General features: G+C 48.6%; 2 protein-coding genes across 3 annotated transcripts; both read right to left on the minus strand.

Moving 5' to 3' along the window:
• Positions 1 to 709: 709 nt before the first annotated feature.
• PNPLA1 (patatin like domain 1, omega-hydroxyceramide transacylase) lies at positions 710 to 8,769 on the minus strand (the record flags this gene model as incomplete). The annotated part of the gene is made up of 8 exons (XM_082778390.1): positions 710 to 713; positions 1,280 to 1,390; positions 2,304 to 2,418; positions 2,528 to 2,588; positions 2,980 to 3,192; positions 4,516 to 4,581; positions 5,645 to 5,877; positions 8,568 to 8,769. 8 exons carry the CDS (start codon positions 8,767 to 8,769, stop codon positions 710 to 712), a joined length of 1,005 nt encoding a protein of 334 aa, XP_082634516.1.
• A 4,557-nt stretch (positions 8,770 to 13,326) lies between these two features.
• LOC309887142 (uncharacterized protein) lies at positions 13,327 to 18,112 on the minus strand. Of its 2 annotated transcripts, none has more exons than XM_082778623.1 (6): positions 18,071 to 18,112; positions 16,542 to 17,263; positions 15,678 to 15,815; positions 15,185 to 15,246; positions 14,657 to 14,920; positions 13,327 to 13,806 (listed from the first exon to the last, which is right to left on the minus strand). In XM_082778623.1, the coding sequence occupies exons 1-6, from the start codon at positions 18,100 to 18,102 to the stop codon at positions 13,762 to 13,764; spliced, it is 1,263 nt and encodes a 420-aa protein (XP_082634749.1). In that variant the 5' UTR covers positions 18,103 to 18,112; the 3' UTR covers positions 13,327 to 13,761. The 2 variants fall into 2 exon arrangements, with proteins under 2 accessions (XP_082634749.1, XP_082634748.1); XM_082778622.1 differs by having other exon boundaries at positions 13,327 to 13,809.
• Positions 18,113 to 22,615: the final 4,503 nt, after the last annotated feature.

The following is a 22,615-nucleotide window of genomic DNA, read 5'->3' on the forward strand; positions in this document are numbered from 1 at the left end:
TTGTACACTGCTTGTATCAGCAAATGACAGAACGATGGAAAGAACTAATGTATTTGTGAAATGTCAGCTCTCCCTGTGTAATAGATACAGTCTCCAGGACTGCAATGCTTTGAAGAAGAAGAGTTAATTGTTAGGCTTCTCCATCCTTCCTTCTTAATTGATGCAAATTTAATGTGGTCCAAAGGTTCCCCTACATCCACTGGCAGGAAAAGCAGGCCTCCAAGTGCATTTGGAGTTCAAGAATAGGTAGTTGGTAAAATAATTTCAGGAAACTAGAAAGTTTGAAAGTTTTTGATGCATTTAAAATGTAACATTTCCTGGCAAATGCCTGTCCTGCGATCTGGATTAAAAAAGGGAGAGGGGTGCTTCTTGTGGTCAGTGGTTAGGTAAAACGGTGGCTGGCCTATACATACATGCAAGTCAAGATGCTGGATCCCTCCTGTGCAGCCTGTGGTTTGGCTGCAGATGCAACACTGCAGTGCTTTTCCTTGGCCATCATGTTAAAGCTGGTCAGGCCTGGATAGGGAGACTGCAGCAATAACTCTAGAAACAAAATCAGCCCAATTCCCCAAGTGAAAAAGCCACCCCTGCAAAACTCCACAAAGACAGCAGCCATGCAGCCATGTGAAACAATCTCTGGTGTCACCCACTGCTTCCTGTGATGGAAAACTACTTGGCATTGGAGAACCCCAGGGTCCATCCAGGATGGTTACCTAAGGGAACAAGTGGGTGATTAATTGAGCCAGGGTCAGTTAACCATCATAGACAAAAATAAAAATAAAAAAAATAAAAAACAGGGATGTCTGACATTGAAGGACTGTTTCTTGGATGAGGAATCGCACAGCAATAGCTGCCTGTAGGATAAAATCTTTCTGTGCCAGTCCCTTTCCAGCTGCCTGCAAAGTAACTTGGAAGTAGGCTTTGGGTAGGCACAGCTAAAAAGTCTCTGGCAAGCTAACTGCCTTGAATACTGGAGAGTTCAGTGCCAAAATGCTAGTCGGGTTTTTTGTGGACACACTTCATGTGTCCTCCTAGGACAGAGCCCAGCATATAAATGTTCTGGAATACATTGCCATAGGGAAGCAATGCTGTGCTGTTTTGTAGCTTTTTTCAGATGTTACTGAATAAATAGTACAGCATCCCAGGGTAAACAATACTTTAAAGATGAAGTACCCCAGATTGGAATTTTTAGCCAAACTCATCTTCAGTGACCCATGGGTGAGCTCCCCTGGGGTTTCCCTGCCCTGCACCCTGCCCTGCTTCTGCCCAGGCATCTCACCCCCTGGCCATGGCTCTCTTAGGCAAGCTGGGCACCACAGTTTGGAGGAGCTTCTGGAACTGTTTTGCCAGGGAGACGATGTCTTCCAGCAGCTTCCACAGCTGCTTCAGCCTGCAAAAGCAAAATAAGCAGGTGGAGTTTAAGGTCTGGTAAGTACAGCGAAAGGGGGAGAGTTAACAGCAAATGCACATGGTGATTCTCTTTTCCATACCCAATTAATCCTATGCTTGCTGCACCCACTCTCTCAGGGCTTGGCATCAGAGAATACCAAATTTCTTGAAGAGGAAGGAGCTGCTGCTAAGTTTATCTTGCAAAAGCAGTGGGTGTGCATCAGCTTGCCCTGGTTTATAGTTAAACATGGACTTGCTGCCAGCCTGCACTGCCCTGGAGGCTGCTCTTGGTGTTTCCTGTAGAGCTGCCACCTGAAGGATACTGCAGCCTGTCATACACCCCAGCAGTGGACTTGCAGGGGTGCCTTTCTGCCCAGAGCTAACCTGGCACTATATCCCTTCAGCCTTTCTTGCCACTGCTGAAGGCACAACCAGTTGTTTCTCTATCAGTCTCAGCTTTGATGCCTTTATTAAGATGGTCTTACCCCTTCTTAACAAACGCCGGCAGCTTGTATGGCTGCAACAGGACCTTTGACAGTGGATCCTGCAGTCTGAACATCTCCTGCTTCTTCCACCGAGCCAGGCCTGCTCCCATAGGTGACAACACCAAAGTAAATAAAGACCAGTCATTAGAAATAACCCAATAAAGGCGACAATTCCTCCTGTTGAGCCACTCTTGCTGCAGCTCAGCCCATATGTACCGAGCCCATGCCAGGATCAAGCTTGAGCCACTCTTACAAAGCCTCTTTGCAATGGCTACTGCAGCTATAGGTATATTTACCCTAATAAAAATCTCATTAATGCTTTAAATATAATATTGATCCCCTTAAAGTGTTTAGTTGCCTCAGCCACCCCCAAAACCCAAGGTCAGCACCCTGAATCCTCTACCTGGAAGGAAGTGTGGCACCAGGTACTGTGGCACCCTTTTGCTCAGGCTGTTCAACATCCCGTTAGGTTGCGGAAAGTCGCTCTTCCCACACATGCTGGCAAAGCGGAAATTGCCGTCAAAGTAGTTAAAGCCAAAGGCATCTGTGAGCCATGAAAAGAAAGGCCTGATGTTTGGCCAACTGCATTGGCTATGCTCTGCTGAGCAGGTCGTGCTTCTAGGCTGCTCTTCGGGTCCTGGGGTAATACTTACTGTTCCTGCAGAGGAAAAGCGCAGTGTCCTGGTACCCTTGGGAAAAAATGTCGTTCAAGATCTGCAAAGAGAAACACTAGAGGTCACTAAAGAGCTCTCCTTTCAGGATGGAGGGGCAGGATGTATGCAAAGCTGTTTTGCTGTGGAGGGTTGGGAGTGACAATCTGGGAGGGAATTTGGGTGGTTTCCAGCCACCAACACACTGGTCCTTTGCAGGCTGTCAAACAAGGTGGGACCCTGTCCCAGGCTGGTCACCCATCAGCAGTGTCCACTAAAAATACACTGCAAAAGGAGTGGGGACTGCCCCAAGGTAGTCAGGGTCTGACTCCTTCCCATGAAATCCAATTAATTAATGATGGAGACTGATGTGAACCATAAAGCTTGGGAAAGCAGATCCAGCACTAATTTGTTTTAACCAAATGAAAGGTAGGAGGAGGGCCTGGTGGACTTACCATGGTGCTAGGTGGAAAGAGGGCATAGCTGATCCTGCACAGGTTTTCTACTGAGATCTGAATGCTGCCATTAAAGATCTGGAAACAGTAGAAGATGGCAGGACAGTCCCGTGGACAGATATCAAGCTCTCCCGTGAATGGGGACACAGTGATCACGGCTTCCTCCAAGCTGGAGACAGGCTGCAGACCTGTGAATCCTCCGTCAACGTATCGCTGAAGGGGAAGAGCAGAGGCAGGATTTGCTCCAAGGATTGCTACAAAACATGTGTGAGGGTAGCATCACCTCACCTAGATGCGAGCATCTGCCAGATCCTTCTGCTGGGTGCCCTGCTCACAGCACCCAGCTGGCTCCCCAGCCAGGTGCTGTATAATCTACAGCACTTCTTAAAACGGAAAAATTATTAATTTAGTTCATAAAGATTTATAAAGTTGTTAAGAAATCATACAGTGTCATATAAATTTAAAGTCTTGAATCTCAGGTTTGGTCTTTTTCTGTTGTTACTGTGAGCCCAATCTGTAGGGTGCTCACATTTAATAACTGCCTGCAAATCCCTGGAGAATTACTCACTGGGCAAGGAAAATGTTATTCATTGTATTCCAAAAGGAACTTGAATTGAATGCTCATCTTGGTGGGATGTGAGGTTACAATGACTGCAGAATATCAAATTATAGGCTCATGAAATACCAGTTCAAAGATGTCTCATGAAATCATAGAAACACAAGGTTGGAAAGGACCTACAAGATCATCTAGTCCAACCGTCATGCAGCAACATCACCAGGCTCTGGGTCCTGCACACATTGTATGCTTTGTGTAAAAGCTCTGTAGCCTGGGTCAGCTCTGGAGGCCTGGCCACAGGCAGCCATGGACACCCGAGGACTGAGCAGGACCAGTAAGTGCAGATCAACAAGAGCTGAAGAAAGACCCTGGCTTAAAACCAACTGCAAACCGAGTATCATGACTTCGTGGGCTTTGACACGCAAATGTGTCGTGATGCATTAACTGCTCTGTGGTCCGCTGCCATGCTGCACAGAGAACACAAGGTGTGGTGCTCCTCCTTCACTGAGGCTTAGCAGGAAGACAGACCAAATCTGTTGACTTCACTGCAGTGTTTCATAGCAGATAAATGCGCACATGGTTGAGGGAGGATCCTCCCACAAACTTTTGATATTTCATCTATGCAAGTCTGCACTTGAGTGAATGGAGACATGTGTGCTGCAGACAGATCCTGCCCGGGGTGACCGGATTGCATGTCAAAGTCCAAAGTGTGGGCGTCCTCTCATCTCTCTCTGGAGACCTGTGAGGCAAGATGTTATCCAGGCTCTGTCCATAGGCAAAGCATCAGGGGGCTCTCCAGATTGCCATTCACCCTAGCTAATCATGGGATGGTATGAAAAGCATGCTAAAAGGCTTTATCATCCTCTATTAACAGAAGAAGATGCCTAGACATGTACATCCATCCCTGCTGGAGGGCACATACAGTTTAAACCCAGGAACATACTGCTTCAAGCATATGTTTTCTTGAAAATATCACTCACCACACCTCGGTAGGATGGAGGGATGAACCCACAGTAGATAGGAAGAAAGCAGCTGCAGAGGAGAGCCTGGAGGAGGAGATGAATTGCAGAAGTAAATGTTCTTATCAAAGTTGCCCTGAACAAAGGCTGCTCAACTGGGTGCCTGCAAATTCAGGGTTGACAAATCAACTGGAGCCAGGCTGTCAGCACCACCTGAGCTTTGCATGTGACTGTGCCCAAAAGAAATGTTTCAAGAAGGCCAAAACATCTAATTTCAACAAAGCTTCTCTGGATAAGGGCATGCCACTTCATTTCTTATTTTGTAGCTGCCAGAAATATTAAAGTTGTATATCCATATATCACTGTCCAAATGCTTCTACTAGCAGTGGCAAGGTGAAACTTTGGGGTCATTTTTCAGACTTGAGGTTTTTGGACAAAACCAAGACACCCTCACAATGCATTTTCATTCTGCTGCGTGTATAACTGTTACTTACCAATCTCAACAGCTGGGAATGAGTATCTCAGGGCCCTGGGTTCCTCTAGGACAGGCACCACAGGGTGAACACCAGCAGTTCTGCTGTCCTCTACTGGGGCAAGCAAGCCCATAATCTCATGGTCAGCTTCGTTAAGGAACCCTGGGATTATTTTCCTGACAGCCAATTTGCTGGCTAATTAGCTATTTGTGGTTCAGCAACAGAGGCACTTTGTCCAGATATTTCCTCCCAGGAAAGTGCTGAGGAAATGAGAAAAATTACTGCCAACAGGACTTGGCTAAGAAGAGACCTGTTCAGGAAGCCAAGAGGTCTCGTTAGCATTGACAGCACTCTTTGCAAAAGGTCATTAGCACTTAAATCTGGCCAACATGCCAGCATCATTTTTTTTTTTTTGAGAAATAAACCTTCTTCTCTATAAGAGCATGATTTATTCCTGGCTGGCTCTGGACCTAACAGCATCCTTCTCCCTCTTCTCCCTCCCTCCAAGCCTGTTGGAGCTGACGGTGATGGGACTGTGATGACTTTGGCAGAGCTTCCTGACACTCTTCCTATCTTGGGTAGAAAATAGTGCAGTTAACATCACAGATGTTTAGGTACCTCCACCCTAAGAGATGGGTAGAAGTCTTCCTATGGGCATCAGAGGAGGGTCCCGTTACCTGAATGAGCTCCTCCTTCGAGCTGAACTCAGAGACCATGACGTTTTGGCCGTCCACTACCCGCGTGAGTGAGATGTGCAGCCGCCCTGAAGCCACCTGGTAGGAGTCCTCTGGCAGCCTCCGCTGCAAAACAGCCCTGATATTTGCCAGCAAGCTGCACTTGGGAGAGAGAGGGCCCAGGATGGTTTTCCTGGCTTCCTTGGCAGTTGCAAAGAAAAATTCCTTTAGGTCATCTGATATGGGGGGAGAGGGGAGGGAAGACAGAGAAACAGTCAATATTGCCACTGCCCCTAGAGTTTTATTTTCAATCCTATTTTTAACACTGCACACCGTTCAAGATTTTCATGGATCTGAGCACTATACCCTGGGATGACACTGCTGCTCTAACTGGGGACACGGTGATGAGATGGAAAGAGGAACTTCTCCCCCATGGTGTCCTCAAAGGACAACATGCTACTGAGCACAACCCCATTGGTGACATCCTCATCCTCACTGAAGAGTGCCTGTCAAGGGTTAGGGACAGACTCCAAAGTGTCCCATAAAGGGGGAGGCAGCACAGATGTGGGGTTGTCAGTGTCACTGTGATTTGCACAACATATCCCTGCTCTGTGCAGGGCTTTCCTGCAAGCTGGGCATCCGGTCTGCAGTGTGCTGGGGCTCCCCACCTAACTGAGCCCCGGTGACCTCCCAGCCAGTGTTAAAAATCATTGCAGACATTTGCACATCCCAGAAGCTGGATTAAAGGAGGAGAACTGCAGAGCCCCAAATGAGGGGGCAGCAGCCAGAAGTTTTGGAAGTAATGGGAGGAAGAGAGTTTCAGTAAACCCCATGGTCAGCACTGGTCTGTTTGATGAAATGGAGAGGTTACCTGTGGGAATACCCCACCTCAGGCAGATAAACTGTGGCCTTGTAAAGCTTCTCCAGCTCCCCAGTCCTGCAAAGAATGATTCTTATGCCTGGGCAAGCTCACCAGGACTCTGCGCAAGCTTTTGTAGGAGCAGAGGTGCTGTCTTGTGAGATTGCTTTAAAAGCACAGACAGACAGACGGTGTCCTGAAGGCAACTGGAGCAACACAGGTATTAAGAGGTGTTATAACTGTTTGAGCGGATGTTTAGGCCATGTGGTGCGATGATTAACTCTCAGTGGGTTCATGTAGGGTCCTCAGGGACAATGGAAGAGCTGAAGATACCCCAGGCACTGCCTGGCTGCTCTGCTCCCTGGCAATGGGGGAGAACCTGAACAACCAACCTGTGCGCTGCTGGGCAGGAAGCGATAGCTGGCTGCAGCTCTGGGGACTCTGGCCAAGGGCATGAGGTTGGTTGGGCTGACCCCCACATGCAGTGCCATCACTGTCCTGCTGCATCAGCTTGCTGGTGACAACCACATGTCCAAGAGGTGACCGGTGGGATGGCAGGGGACAGCCTGGCTTGGGGAGTGCTGAGCTCGTCACCCAGCCCAGGCATGCAACTGCATCCACCGCACAAGACACCCCTCCAGGGGCTGAGCACGCCCTTAACCCTCATTCTGCCCCTCTTCTTGGCTAGAAACTTGGCTAGGTTTGGGCCTCATTGCATTTCCCTTATTAGAAACCCAAACAGATACATAACTACTCAAAAGATCTTCTCTTCTCCTGGAGAAAGTGCTTCAGATACAAGATCATCTGAGCATCTCCACTAAGGGGCCAGTGCCCTGCCAGCCCAGTGTAGCAGCCCCCTGTTCCAATGCTGATGCCACTGGTGAGAGCAGCTGGACTTGCACTTGTGGGAGCCCCAGCTCCATCCCATTGCACCAGAGAGGAGAGCACTAGGGCCCTTACTGATTTGTAGGGAAGTTCATCCCGACATGGGCAGAAAGCTTTCCAGCAGCACATAGCCTGTTGTCTTGTCTAAATTTATTTGCCAAGTTCTGAATTATTTTTAGCTCCAGCTGAGTGACTCTAGTGCCCATCAGAGGTTATAAGTGTTTTACATTTCCTCCTTGCTTTCTCTTTATTTTGACCCCAAGAAGAGTGCCTGGACCCTGATCCTCCTGAACATCCATATTTCTTGATGCAGAGGCTGGATCAGCATTCAAAGGCACATCTTGCATACACTAGTTTACATATAGGCTGCAATTAGAAATATGTTAGGATGTGATTATTAAAGTGGATTAACTGCTCTGAATTAATTCTACATGTAGATTTATTGCTAAGGGGGCCTACTTCCACATTGTCTAAAGTGGTTCAGAGTAAAAACCTCTTCTGCAGCAATAAGAGCTCCAGCCAGGAGTGGGGATTGCCGTTCCCCTGGCACATCCCGTCCCACTTATGAGCTCTGGTGCTTTTTCCAACATGAAAGCTTCTCTTCTATCCAGAAACAGGTATTGAGCCATGTCTTCCCTCGTGCTGGATCAGTTGGTTGGGCTGACCCAAGCAGCATGGAAGGGGAGTTGTTAACTCTACAGACACCCATGTGGCTGCCACTCACATCCCTAAAGATGCTAAGGGGTCTGACCCCATAAGCACATAATATGTTTATATTATACATATGGCATAAGCTTAGTTGAACTTGCTTTGGGACACATCTCGGCACTCCCTGGAGCTGGCAACAGAAGGGAAGGAGATCTGCTCCTTCAGCAGGAACAGGTGGATGAACTAATGCAATATACAGGTATGTCCAGATTTGCCCATGCAGTATCTACCCAACCATCTGAGACAACATTCAGACCGCAATAACTGGCTTTTTCAGCAGACACCACCCAAAATTGCTTTAGGGTGACTGCCAAAAGTGACATCACCTGAAGATTTCTTTTATGCCTTATAAGTGATATGAGTTGCACTAGTAATACATCCCACCTCCCAACAGTGCTTAAGATATTACCACCTCCCGTTCCATTCTGAAATAAAAATTCTGTAGCAAAGAAACCCGGGTGGTTATTTCCTTACCGAGGTTGATGCCACACACCACAGCAGCAGCAATGAGTGAGCCAGCAGATGAGCCATAGACCTTGCAGGCAGATTTGAGCAGCTCGGGAGCCAGCTCCAGGAGGGACTGCACCACCCCAACCTGGTACAGGGCAAGAAAGCCACTGCCTGAAAAAGATAGTGAGAAAGGGGTGCCTGAAGCCTGCAGATCCTCCACAGTCATCTTGAGGTCAAATTTCTAGTTTAATGTCACAAGCCGTCCTTCACCATGTAAACATCAAGCTTTTATCTCCTCTGCTTTCCTCAGGCTCATCTCTGGCTGCAGCTGAGTTCAGAAGATGGATTTTTTGCCTCTTTTAATGACAGATCCCAAGGTGTTTACATTCACAAGTTACTTCAGTTGCCTCCTGTTCTAAAGCCAGATTTTCCCTGGTCTAAACAGCTCCTGTAATCCTCAAGGATGGCCAGCTCCACTGCTCAGGGCTGAGTCAAGACTTCCCTTTTATAACGAGTGATCCTAAGTCCCGTCAGCTGCCACCTGGAGATGGTCCCCACACTGCTGTGCCACCGTGCATCAGAACAGCCACGCAAATTTTCCTCTTTGCATCATGCTTTGTTCATCAAGGGTGTTTTTCTAAATTGGATTCACCTTCAATCCTGGCTTAGGCACAGCTCAGTACTGAGTGAGTAAAGGCTTGTATAAGACACTTAAAGCCAGAGGATGTTACACAAGGAGTGGATGTGGGCTGTTACACAGAGTACTGTGATAGGTTTGGAAATATCTCTTGTAATTGCTCCCTGTTGGAAACTTTTTGTCTTTGCCTGACTTCTGGATATGCTTTGGCCAGAAACCCAAGGAGCTGGATTTGCTGTTCTCTTCCCCCGGCTCTGTGCTTTGTAAGGCCCCAGAAGGACCCCCTGCAGTAGCGCTGTGCTCCCCAGATCCTGGGATACCGGCCCAAAGCGCAACTGCCTTCAGGCTGCCTCCATTAAAAATTAAAAACAGGGAAAAATTGAATAGATTTCTAGTGCCTTTTTTTTTTTTTTTGCCTTAATAACCTAATGCTGCTGCCAAAATGCAGAATAAAAATTGTTGTTTTAAATAGATTTATTAAATATTACTAAATAATGTGTCACTTATGTTGTTGAAACACATATGCTTAGTGTTTAATGAATAGTACATATGTTACCTTCAAGGTTGTGTGTCTATTATACCCATATGAATAATAAGGACATGTACATAACAACAGGCATGCTTAAGGAGAGACCTCTCATTCCCTGGGCTGGTGTGAAAGCCTGGCCAAGACACTGCAAGGAAACAAGACTGTCCCAGCATCCAGAGGAAACCTCTGCAATGCCATTCCCCCCTGAATCTCAAGAACTTTCCTTGTCCTCTCCAGCCACGGCTGAGTCCCCTCTGCCCCACTGGGGGCTATATGCTGTGTGGTGGGAGCAGAAACTCTGACCTCAATGTGTAAAACGCTTCTGGATTGGAGTTTTGTTGGTGGCTGCCATCAGCAGATAAGCATCAATTGCAAGTACTCCCGGATTGGTATCACCTGCATGACCAGGGATGCCCTGGGCCACAGGACAAGAAGCAGCAAGCCACCAGCTCATAAACCTATTGCAACATGACCTGGCCTGTCCCAGCAGTGAAAAACTGCTTTGCAAGAGGGTGTTTGCATGTGACCACTTCCTACTGCAGATATACAGTCTTACTGGATTCACTCTTCTACATCCATTCATTGTCTTTTCTGTGCTTGATTTTTAGCCCCTTGTCAGGTGAGTGTCCCACCTTCATGCCCCATCCTATCCTTCCTGTCAGCTCATTCAGCTGAACCATGGCTTTGATCTGTGTGATTCATGCCTCCAGATTTTGGGAAAGCCAATTTGTTCACTAAAAGGCACTGGCAAACATCTGCCAATAGAAGAAAGGTAAAAAGCATCAGCTTTCACTGCAACTGACTTGAGCACACAAGTGCATCAGAAGTACATAAGTGCACTTCATAAGTACTTACGAGCATCAGGCCCCCAGGGAATTAAGCAGGCATCAAACAGGAGAAGCATGGGATGTTCCTGCTTTGCTCAGTGCTTGCAGCTCTTCAGCTGCCAAGATGTGGAAAGCTGCAAATGATCCCATGGGACATGCAGGAATGTCCAGCACATGGCACAAGGCCAGCTTTCCTGTAGGACCTGGACTTGATACAAAATCTCCTGGAGCTCCTCAGGAGTTCAAACGCAGATCCAGCTGACCAGATGTCATTCTCCCAGGCTCTTCTTTGGGCACTTTGTAGTGTTTTTTTCCCTTGTAGCTGCAATGAAGCAACATATTAAATGTCTACTTTTTTTTTTTTTTTTTTTTTTTTTTTTTTTTCTGTTCTGGATGATGAAGGATCTTGAGCTGGATGATGAAGGACCTTGCAGTAGTCACAAAAAAAGTATCTATCTTTTCAAGAAGACATTTCTCCCATATATCTCTCCATGGGGAGATATACTGTGAGTGTGAGAAGGTCCCCATCAAAGGAAAGGAGTACAGCCCCACACTGAGCCAGGGCCAGTCCAGGAGAGGGGCAGGGGTCACGAGGCAGGATGGACAAGAGGATGAGGGTCCACGCACAGGAAGGACAGGAGACACCAAGACTGGCAGGGCAAAGGCAGCCCCCTAAAAGCTGATGACTCAGACCTGCAAGGACTTCATGCCCAAAAGCCCTGGGCTCCCTTTGGCTCAGGAGGAGCCAGGCTTTGGGGGCGCACGTTGGGCTTTGCAGCCAAGGGGTGCACAGCCACATCCCAGCATTTCCCCCCCCCCCCCCCCCCCCAAGCTTGCCATTAATTATAAGGAGTATCCTCAGGGGGGAGGCAGGGAGGCATGCAAAATCAGCCCTTACCCATTGCAAATGCTGAGGCCCCGGAAAGCGTCCCAGTGGACAGAAGACTACTTGGCTGACTGCCACGCTCCCGTGAGATGAAGCCTTGTCATCATCCTCTTAGTGACAGCAAATTTTGTATTAATTGCCTCCTTAAGTGCTAGGCTGATTTTCTAAGCCACCCTCCCCCTCCCGGCACCTGGCAAAGCAGGATTAGCAGGGCCTAACTACTTGGGACAGCGGGGTCCTGGGCATGATTTCAGGAGAAGCCCTGTGTGTGTGGAGCACCAAAGCCAGCGTTTGCCTGGGCAGGATCAGTGCCCAGATGGCCAATGCCCGTGATCCCAGGGATTTTCAGGAGAAGCAAATGCCTTAGCTTTTTGAGACCATAGCAGGGAGTTAAGGGTAGGATGAACATAATACCCAGAGCTGGAAACTGTTCAAAACTCTGGGGATAATAACTTGTCCTGCTCTAATGCCTTCTTTAATATCTTCAGTGGCCACAGGCAAGCAGTGTCTGTAATTTTTAACCAAGAAATTAAGCAAAGATGCTGGAGTCACTTGGGAGAAGAGACCTGGGCTACACAAGCCATGCCTGTCTTCACTCTGCCTTGTCCTTGGTTGGGATTTGGTTATTTGGGACCACAAGCCTGTTGTGCTTGGGGCTGAGAAGGTTTCACTTCTTGTTTCCCTGGCACCACAGCACCAGCAACCCCAGGAGGAGGTGATTTGGTTCATCTGACATCAGGAAAAGCACAGGAAAAGTGAACGGGAGAGGGAATTCATTTTTCTTGTTGGCATTTTGCCTGGTGGGCACATCCCACATGCTGAGGTGATGTCCTCTGGGAAGTCGGAGTGGATACGAAACCTACTCCTTCTTCACGCAAATACAAACCACGCCCAGCCGCGGGTGCAAAGCAAACAGGAGCACTGCGGCTCCTCCCGCTGGCCCCGCTGCGTCCCTGATACCAGCTCACCCCAGGCACAGCCTCGGCACCGCCCCAGGCACTGGGTGCCAGGCAGGTGACAGTGTGCAAACAGGCGAGAGCAGTTTCGGTTTCTCCAGCAGTAAATGTCACCTCAGGCTGGTTCCTGGACAAAAGGAAACACTGTGCTGGCAACACTGGGCAGTGGGATTTGGCTGCTCTTTGAAATGTTTCCTTCAAGGCTTTGCAAGCAGGGGAATGGAACATGCAAGGCGGAGGTCTGCTTCCCTCTTGCAAGGACTCTGCTTCCCCAGATAGTTCTAGCTGGGGTTTTGCAAGGACGGAAAAGAGCAGCTACCCCAGGAGTGGAGGGTAAGTGGGGGGTGCTGCTGGGAGCCCATGCAGGACCGTCCCCCAGCGTGGCACTGACCCCAATCACAGCTATCACCTTCAACCCACTGGAGTGTCCCACCACTTGCACACTGCCAGCTCCCAAATTTTGTCCCCTTCACCCCATGATGGGTCTGACCCTAGCATAGAGATGCTGCTGCCATTCCCACCACCCAGAGCACCAGCACTCTCGGCTCCAAGCCAAGTGCAGTGCCTTAATCCAGGTCCCTTCTTAGGGGTCTGGGCAAAGATTAACTGGGAACATTCCCCCTGATTAGTGTGTAATCTCTTAGACATTTCACATCTTCTTAGACATCATAGGTGAGACCCCAGCAGCTGTAGCTCCCTTGAGGACTAAGGGATTTACAACGAGTGCAGTTTCTGGGCCACTTGGAACAAGCTTTACCCAGGTCCTGGTGTCAGATCAATCTGCTTTTGTAATTAAATCTCCTTTTTCTGGAAAGGGAATGGCCATAAATAGACAAAACGGGAGGAGCGCACCACATAACTGCTGTAAAACTCAAATTATGTCACTCTGGGTTTGGCTTGAAAGAAGCAGATCACAACAGCTATAGCAAAGCAAACTTTATTCCATGTATAGCACATCTCCCACAGCCTTTAGACAAGCCTGGTTGTCACATAGGGATCAATTTATTTGCATTTTATGTTTTTGCTTTCTGAATAGGACCCATGGCAGAAGCTATAGAAATTATATTGTACATTCACAGACATGTATAGAACAGTAGGTAAATAAATACACATACACACACATGAACAAACCATGGGGTTCAACACGTGCATTTATGAGGGCCAAAAAGGAAATATAGAGCAATCTCAGACATTTGGGCTCAACAGACTAGGTTGCCCTCAGATCGGCTGGTTTAATCACTTCATGCTACAGTGGCTATTGTTGTGGTTTTCCTTCGCAGATTTAAAATTCACATCTCATGAAATCACACCACATCGAGGCCACCCACAGGGACTGTCCCCCATCATTAACGCGAACCCTTGGGTTCACAGGCACAGCTGATGTCAGTCCGGGCTCTCACAATTGTCTGTGCTGAACTCTGTTCTGTCCTGCTGAGACAAAAGGAAACGTCTGTGAGGTCCCATCCTAAACCAAGTCCATGCTACTGTTCTCCCCTATGGGTCAAGGAGGAATTTTACCCACACAGTCAAGGAGAAAAGTTGTGGTTATACCAGATCACAGCAATGTTGTGCACTATAGGCACCTCCTGGCTGCAGAGATGCAGCAGGCAGAGAGCAAACTGTAGCCCAGGTTGGAAGGGACCTCAGAAGATCACTGGATTCAACCTTCCATGGGGAAAGGAAGCCTCGATGAGATTATCCCACTCCCTGTCCAACAGCATCTTGAAACCCACCAATGACGGGGCCTCCACTATGTCCCTGTGGAGGCTGTGCCACTGACTGTTGTTCTCACGGAAAAATTACTTTCTTATAAAAATACAAAACTTCTCCTAGTGCAATTTATACTCATTCCCCCTGTCTGTTCCATGTGACTCCTTGTCAAAAGAGAGCCATCCTACAAAGGTAGCAACATTTCATGTATTGGCATACAGTGATGAGCCCCCCTCACAAGCCTTCTCTGGGGTGAAAAGACCCAACTCCTTCATGCTTTCCTCTCAGGGCAGGTTCTCCAGCCCTTTGATCCTCTCCATGGGCCATACTGAAGAAAGACTGTCCTGCAGGACTTCCAGCCTCCAGGAGCCTGTCCCAAAGCCCCTCCACTCCTTCATGGGGCACACACTGTCCCCACACTAGCAGCATATGGAGAAAACCAGCACCCTGTCACCCCCAACATAATCCATTTTGCCTGCCACGCACTTTCTTTGTTCATCACATTCAAATCCTAGCCCTTGCCCTAACTTGTTGCTGGCAGTTCAACCCCAGCCTCACTTCTCCTTACCTGGAGGATCTTGCTATAGGACAGCGGTGCAAATGAGTCTTCCAGATAGCGGGTGCCAAAGCCCATGATCCTGTTCACTGCCTGGTTACAGATGCCGGCCACCTTGGCGGTGAGGTGTACTGCAAAGGCAAACTGGATTTCTTGGGGGTTGACGTTGGGCCTGCTGGCTGTCATCTCCTTGCGGACATAGGCATCAGCCAGGTTTTTGAAGGAGCTGTAGGACATGTCTCTGAAGAACATCTGCAGCCATGCATCTTCCTTCACCTGTTTAAGAAACAAACAAATGCACACATTAAGAACAAAAAACCTGGTGTGTCGTTAGGCTGATGCCTTCACATCTCACTAAGACTGCAGATGAGAGAGGACAGACGGGCAGACATGACCACACCCAGTCGGGGAATTAGGACGTGCCATTTCCTTGATTTTACTGAGCATTTCCCTGCACCAGGGAAGTGTTGCACCGTTTTAGAGCAGTGATCAGCCCAAATTCCCCCAGCTCCATCCAGCTGACTGCAGTTCCCCTCTCACCTTCCTGTCCAGCTCATCTCCGGCACTCTGGAGCAGGGCCACGATTTTCCTGATGGCTTCATCTGTAGAGAGAACACAGTCACTCCCTTGTTACCTCCAGCCCTGTGGCTGATCACCATGCGTGGATGTTCTCAGGGCAGTGCAGCTTTTTAGCCCCTCTGACGAAACTTCCCAAGCAAAGCGTGTCATCCTCCAGCCCTGGAAAACCCATTTCAGCCTATAGCTGAACACCTTGTTTTCATCAGTCAGGAAAAACAGCCCCCTGCCTTTGAATTTGTCCCTCCCCAGATCAAGCCCTGCTGCTGAAAATCCCCGCAGTGGGTTCATATGACTCTTTGAGTTGTATTAAATGCCAAGGCAAGACTGAAGCAGGGCTTGGCATTCAGCAGGGCTTGGCATTCAGCAGGGCTTGGCATGAAGCAGGGCATTCAGGCTCCTCATGGGGATAAATCCCATGTTACTGTTTTCTGTATATGCAAAGGGCAGCACTCACCAACCCCATCGGCACCACCCAACCTCAGCAGCTGCTCGCTCCCATGCTCCCGGTTGCTTCGGCTCTCACTGCCTTGCACAATCAGCCCAATCTCCTCTGAGACCCGCGTGTAGTAACCATCCGGCTGCTCTGCCTCTGCTGGAAGAACACATGTTCAGAATCAGGGATTTTTCTTGGCCAAATCACTAACTGATAGAAAGGGGAACACAGACACTGCTGGCATGGTGCCTGTGTCCACGCAAGGTCAGCACATGCCACTGTGAACCATGCGCTGTGTTCCCTGAACTGTAGCTGAGCTTCTGCAATGGCCCCAAACCAACCAGGCTTTCACAAAGATCCCCTGGCAAGCTTTTTGGGAAGTGCTCAGCATGGGGATGAGGGTGTCACTGCCATGGCAGCTCCCACCCTTCCCTGCAGCAAAGCAAAAGCAACAAGTGATGGCCCTTAGGTGGTTTCAGATTCAATCTCTGGTTTCAAATGCGGATTTAAACTAAATCATGATATCCCTCATTTGCTACAGGGGGAAAACCTGTGCACAGATAAAAACTGTGTATGGATAAAACCTGCATACAGATAATCACTATGGAGCAGGTTGCATTAACTGGCTGCACTCATGAGTCCCAGCAATGATGCAAGCTGGTGCACCTCACCCAGGGTCATCTTCAACATGGGCAAATTTGAACTATTCGTGGTGCAGCAAGTCAAGTGTGAAGCCCTGCAAATCCAATCCCAATGCCCCATAAAGCAACATGTGGGCAATGCTTAGTAAGGATTAGAAACTAGCGCTCCACACTTGCTGTTGCTTTCCCCCCCGAAAAAAAACAGCTGAGGTCCCATTGGTGAGGGCAAGGGTGGGGGTCCCACCTGGGGGGGCTGGTCCCTGGACATGCCGCAGGGGCAGGCAGCTGGGGCGCTTGGCCCTCACCCCTGCCTCACCCCGCTCCTCCTCTGCATGCTTCTTAAAGGAGAAAACCCTCTTGAGGCTGGGTCTCCTCCTGGGAACTTTGCCCAGTGGTGGGGACATGCTTGAGTCGGTTCTGGGTTTCCTGGCTCCTTCTGTTTTACTGCTGTAAGGAGTTTTGGCATCTTTTTCCTTTGCTTTCTGTCTTGCATTTTCCTTCTGGTCCTCAGGGCTCTTCTTAAAGAGGAAATTTAAGAAGCTTTTGAACCAGGTGCGCTGGGTTTTGCCCTGGGAGGAGATTTTTGTGCTTTTCTTTTTGGTCTCCTGTTCCTCCTTTGAAGCCTCCCCAGGAGCTGATGCTTTGCTCTCCTCGAACAGAGCCTGTTCCAGCTCCAGCACCTTGGGTGCCTCTTCCTGGTCCTTCTTCAGGCTGAGCTTGGCACATGAATACTTGCAGAAGTCGCTCTCTGACCTTTGCAGCCCCAAAGCCTTCCTCCCTCGCCCTCTGGCTCCCTCTTGAAGCCTTTCCTTTGGTGCCTGTGGGTTCTCGCAGCAACTCAACGAGCGCCTGACATAGATCTCCAGCACCTTTTTGGCCCCTTGCCTGTCCAGTGAGAGGATGGTCCTCGACAGCTGTCGCCCTGTGTCCCATGGCTGCTGCTCTGCAGCCAGAGCCTGCACCTTGCTGTGAAGGAAAACAACATTTTCAGCCTGGTTTTGCAGTCAGATTGAACATGATGGAAATCATCACTGTTTTGGCTAGGACTGCAATCCAAGAGTGCTTTGGGTGTCCAAGGGTTCTTCTGTTCCAGGTAAATGATCAACCCCTTTTATAGTTGTTATTTAAGTGCTGTTTATGTAGACAGCACACTTGAGGTTTTATGATGGGCTATAGACACTGCTAATCAAGGAAGTGAAACTGCATGGAGGGAAGGATAAGCTGAGCAGGTCCCAGAGGGGCTGCCAGGTTTGCACAGGTGTAACCCAGACACCATGCTGCTGCATCTTCCCATTGCAACATATTGCCATACTACAAAAAAAAAATAAAAATTAAACAACCTCTAAGCCCAGATCTTTGAGCATCTCCTTTTGAAACAAGGGTTGCTAAAAAATTAAAACAGGACCAGCCACTCCTGTGCTTTGTGCTGGTTCTGCACCCTTCAGAGAACCAGACCCAAACCACTTTCCCCTGCTGAGTGGCACATGGAAATCCCACATGCTCAGCCGTACAGACCACCCAGAGCTGCTCAGTGCAGATGAGCAAACATAATTCACAAGCACACCTGCCCACCACAGGTCGGCCATTTTTTTGGATCAAGAAGACAACTTTCATTAAACCAAGGCAACACCAGAGCCAACCAACCACCCAAGCTAGCACTAGTAATAAATCATTCAAATAGATTTAATCACAGCAGAGCAACAACCCTGTTCTGCTTTGACTGATTCCAGCCCCTTGGCCACATCATTCTTTATCTGCTCTTTTAGTATTTACCTTTCCATCAGTATTTCTGTCCTTCTAGACATATGTCAAGACAAGCTCCACAGTAGTAAGCACTAAGGGTGTTCAGGCTCCCCCGGGAGCTGCCTATTTTATAGCCAGGTTGATGACCAGCTGACTCAACCCTATTTTTAGCAGCCACTCAGGAGTGCGGCCGGCACTTCCAGGTGCGTGAGTTTCACCGGAGAGGAAAACAATTTCCTTCTGATAGCCAGCAGCAAAATAGCATAAAACATTCATGTCACCTGGCATAAGCACTGGCCTTTGAAACCAGCTATCTGAGCCAGCTGTTTGGTGGATTTTACTTGTTTATTGTTTTTATTTTTCTTTTGTGTTATGGCCTAAAAGGGCTTTTCCAGGTTGTTTCTGTAAGGAGAAGCCACAACTTTTTCAGGGAAATGGAGGCTTAATACAGCAACCAGATCTCCCCACTCACACCCCAGGGAAGTGGATGTCATGGGCTGATGTATGAGTGCAGACACACTGGGGCACAATGCTAACAAGATTTCTCCAAATGCCAACCATGAGCAGGCTGCAGTGTCCTTGAAACCCACCCTAAGGTTCTTCAGACTGCCTGCTCACCTACCCTAAAAAATGAAACAGGACCCGCTTTGTGATCCAAATGCTTTGCACCCACCTTGCTCCCTGTCAGCCTTGTCCACGGACAGAGCATCTCCTGGGGTGAAGCTGCAGGGCACAGCTCTGCACCTCCAGCATCCACCAGCCCCCAGGACAAAAAAATCTTCAGTCTTGGTTACACCAGATTCACCTGTACCAGTTGCTCCCTCCGGCAGGCTGCTGCTTGCCATCTTCATTGCTATTTTGCCATCTGATGGCAATATTTCGCACTGCAGCTTACAGCAATGGTGCCACACATGGATGCACTTGCTGGGAGGTGGCAGTGACCTGCGTGACTGCTAGCACTTTGACTTTGGAAAATCCCACAGTGAGATTTCCTTGTGAGCAATGCTTTGTTTTCTCCAACTTTCAGCTAGGATAATATGCTGTCCTGGTCTGACAGTCTCGATGGTCTTTTTGATAACTGATCTAGCTTGCAATTCAATGGGTCCAGGATTATTTTCCTTAGTTTTCTTTCTACAAACTTTCTGGGCCATAATTTCTCACTGTTTGAAGAAACGCAGCCCACTTCCCTCCTTTTCTCCTTAGCCTACACTTATGATTCAGCCTGGCATTCATTAGGAAATACCCAGCTCTGTTTTCCAGTATCAACATCACCTGCTGATAAATAATTAATCTGCCCATTAGGAACCCCATGGCATATGACCACTATGGCTGAGAAGGACTTTCACAACCAATTTAGTTTGCTTTTTCCCTGCAACATCCCCATAACAAACAGCCACATCTACTCTGGCAATGGAGCACAGTTTGGCCATCTTTTTTTTGGAGCTGCTGGAGATATCCAAGGCTGAATCTACATGCTGGCCCCATTCATGGAGGACTTCTCATGACTAAATGGGGAATCATCACTGACTTATGACCTCTTACAAGCTTTTCCTCTTTGTACCTGTATTCCTGGACACATCCTGGAGATGGGCCACCCAAAGCAACTTTAGGGAAAATCTGGACCTGAAATGTGATTCAGGAACCAGACCTTTACGCAAGTTCAGGCCCCTTCTGAGATTTAGGACATGCTCAAAACAAATGGGACAGATGCATATGAAAGAGATATTCGCAGGAAATGTGAGACAAATCAAAAGCCCATTCCCAGAATTGAGAGGAAAGATCTTAATGTCTGGATCCAAGTTTGTCCACTTTTCTCAACAAAACCAGGAGAGAATTATGAAAGGTCACATCATGGAGGGAGTGTGCAATGCTGGGGTTGGTATGGAGATACAGCAGGAAGGAAACTGGATTATTTAATAGAATAGAATAGAATAGAATAGAATAGAATAGAATAGAATAGAATAGAATAGAATAGAATAGAATAGAATAGTTCAGCTGGAAGGGACCTACGAAGATCATCTGGTCCAACTGCTTGACCTCTTCAGGGCTAACCAAAAGTTAAAGTATGTTATTTAAGGGCACTACCAAGATGCCTCTCAAACACTGTCTGGCATGGGGCATCAACTGCCTTGCCAAGAAGCCTGCTCCAGTGTTTGACTGCCCTCACAGTAAACAAATTTCTCCCAGTGTCCAGTTTGAACCTCTGCTGGCACAGCTCTGTGCTGTTCCGATGCATCCCACAAGTGCCAACCAGGGAGCAGAGACTGGTGCCTCCCTCTGCGCCTCCCCTCCTCAAGGAGAGGCAGAGAGCACTAAGATTGGCTCTTGGCCTCCTTTTCTCCAGTCCAGACAACCCGAATGCCCTCAGCCTCTCCTCACAGCACATGCCTTCCAGCCCTTGTACCAGCCTCACTGCTCTCCCCTGGACACTTTCAAGGACCTTAACATCTTTTTCATACTGTGCGCCCCAAAACTATGCCCAATATTCAAGATGAAGCTGAACCAACATTAAAATAAGGGAACAAATTCCTGAAGTGAAACTGCAAGGTGCTGAGGGTTACAATGTGCTCTGGAATGAAACCCCCCAAATTTCTTGGCAACAAGGCAAACAGAGGCCACAGCTGGGGAGGCTGAGGCTGGACATCAGAAAGAGCTTCCTCTGCGAGAGTTGTCCCACCTTCACATGGGTACCCCTGAGGGGTGGGGGATCACCAGCCTTGGAGGTCTTCAAGATTTGGATAGCCAAAAGCATGGCTCACCCAACCAGGTGTTGGTGGCAGTTGCGTTTTAAGTGAGAGGATGGCCCACGGACCACAAAGGTCCCTTTGAGCCACAGCTAACCACCTGGGCACAGAGACGTCTGCAGCTTTGGACCTGAACCAAGAAGTGAGTGTTGAAGGCAGCCACTTCTCCCCACACAGGGCATAGTTAGCAAAAGGACACAGCCAGCATGTGGCATCCTCATGGCCTCAATGGAAGCCTCTCAGCCCAGTTGTGCAGTGCCTCTATCCAAGAGGCTGGTGGGCACCAAAGCTGGTGGGGGACACCCACCTGTGTGTCACCACCCCTGAACTACAGCCACAGCTGAAGTCTCCGACTCGTGTGCACTCTCCCTCCTCACACGCCCACATCAAACAGCCCCAGCACAAGCAGCAGTTACAGGGCCGTTAACCAAAAAGGATGGATCCTGTTCCAGGAAAGCAGTGTGCTTACAGTCATCCCACCTCTGCTTATTGCAGGAAGAAGAGCAGTGGCCACATGCTCTAGGATGGACAGACACAAATACTTCCTGGAAGCTGAGAAGCAGCTTGTCATTGCAAAAGTGCACTTTGCTTTTTGCTTTCCAAGATCACTCCAGCGTGTTGTTTGCATTTGGCAGCTTCCCAGGTTTTAGAGGAAATCCCCATCCAAGTCCAACAGAATCCTTAGTCATCACTGGAGGAACAGGTGAAAAGCAGCAACATGTGTGCTCCCTGTGAGCACAGCACAAGCACTGGGGTCACCACCAGTTCCAACAAAGCCACCCACACAAACTTGAGAAGCAGTGGGCGCTGCTTGGGAGTCATCAGGTCTGTTTTCATAGCAAGAAAGTGGGTGGGATGTCATGCTAGGAGAAAAATCAGGAAAAATGCACCCAGGAGTGACACATGGCTAGGATGGGACAGTTTCCAGGGAACGAAGTCTGCTCTCCTACAAAAGCTGTCCCTCATAGGTGGGCAGGCCTTACACTGACTCTCTGCTGGATTTCACCCCAAGACCTGGTTTTAGCCTTCACTGAGACAAAACACAGCCTCTGTGCAAGGATGTGTGAGCTTGGGGTGCTTCACTACACCTCCCTGGGGTGGTGCATCCCCAGGCAGCAGCCTGGTTGGTGCCATATGACCTCCAGTCCTTGCTCCTAGCAGAGGTTTTGGCATCCCTTCCTAGCTAGCATCTCACAAATGCAGTGAGGCTAACACTCCTTTACCCCAACAGAGCTTCTCATTTCCTTCTCTGCCATTGTTTCACTTGTGTTTTGCTGACAAGCTGCTGAATTTTCTGGAAGTGAAACTTTGCAGGCAGTGTATCTGGAGATGTGTTGTGCTGGAGCAGGGATGTTTTGCCAACCAGCCGCTGCATGTCCCACCACTATCTCCTGCTGGATGCAGCCCACCAGCATCTTCAGGTTTCAGTTAATGGAGATACTTAAGAGAAGTACCACCAATTTACAGCAAAAAGGGCTGTGGTTTCAGGATGGCAACAAATACCTTTGGTGGAAAACTCGGTCACAAAGCTGTTAGTTCCCAGACCCACTGACAAGCACTCCTGCCCCCAAAATGGTACCAATGCAGCCCTGAGACAGCAGCCTAGACTTCGCAGCCAGAGGAATGATGCAAGACAGCAGGATTATTTCTGCACTGGTGCAAGACAGGTGTTGGAAGGAACTCCTAGCATTTTCCTAGCATTGTGTTCTGTGGCTGATACTTCACAATGTGTCTCTGTGCTTGTCCACACAGCTATAAAACACCATGTGTTGGTGCAGTGTTCACCCAAGAGCTGCTGCACCCCATGTTGGGGGCTGCCAGGCTCAGGGAC

The sequence above is a fragment of the Aythya marila genome (assembly GCF_965140915.1).
Source record: "Aythya marila genome assembly, chromosome: 24".
Taxonomy (NCBI): domain Eukaryota; kingdom Metazoa; phylum Chordata; class Aves; order Anseriformes; family Anatidae; genus Aythya; species Aythya marila.

What these genes read in the sequence shown, in the direction of transcription:
- LOC309887142 (XM_082778622.1), bottom strand. Translation starts at nt 18,102, where the DNA reads ATGTCTAGAAGGACAGAAATACTGATGGAAAG. An exon ending in ACAGAAATACTGATGGAAAG is followed by an intron (nt 17,264 to 18,070) that starts GTAAATACTAAA and finishes TTTCCTTCACAG; the next exon opens with CAAGGTGCAGGCTCTGGCTG. An exon ending in CCAGGGACCAGCCCCCCCAG is followed by an intron (nt 15,816 to 16,541) that starts GTGGGACCCCCA and finishes GTGTTCTTCCAG; the next exon opens with CAGAGGCAGAGCAGCCGGAT.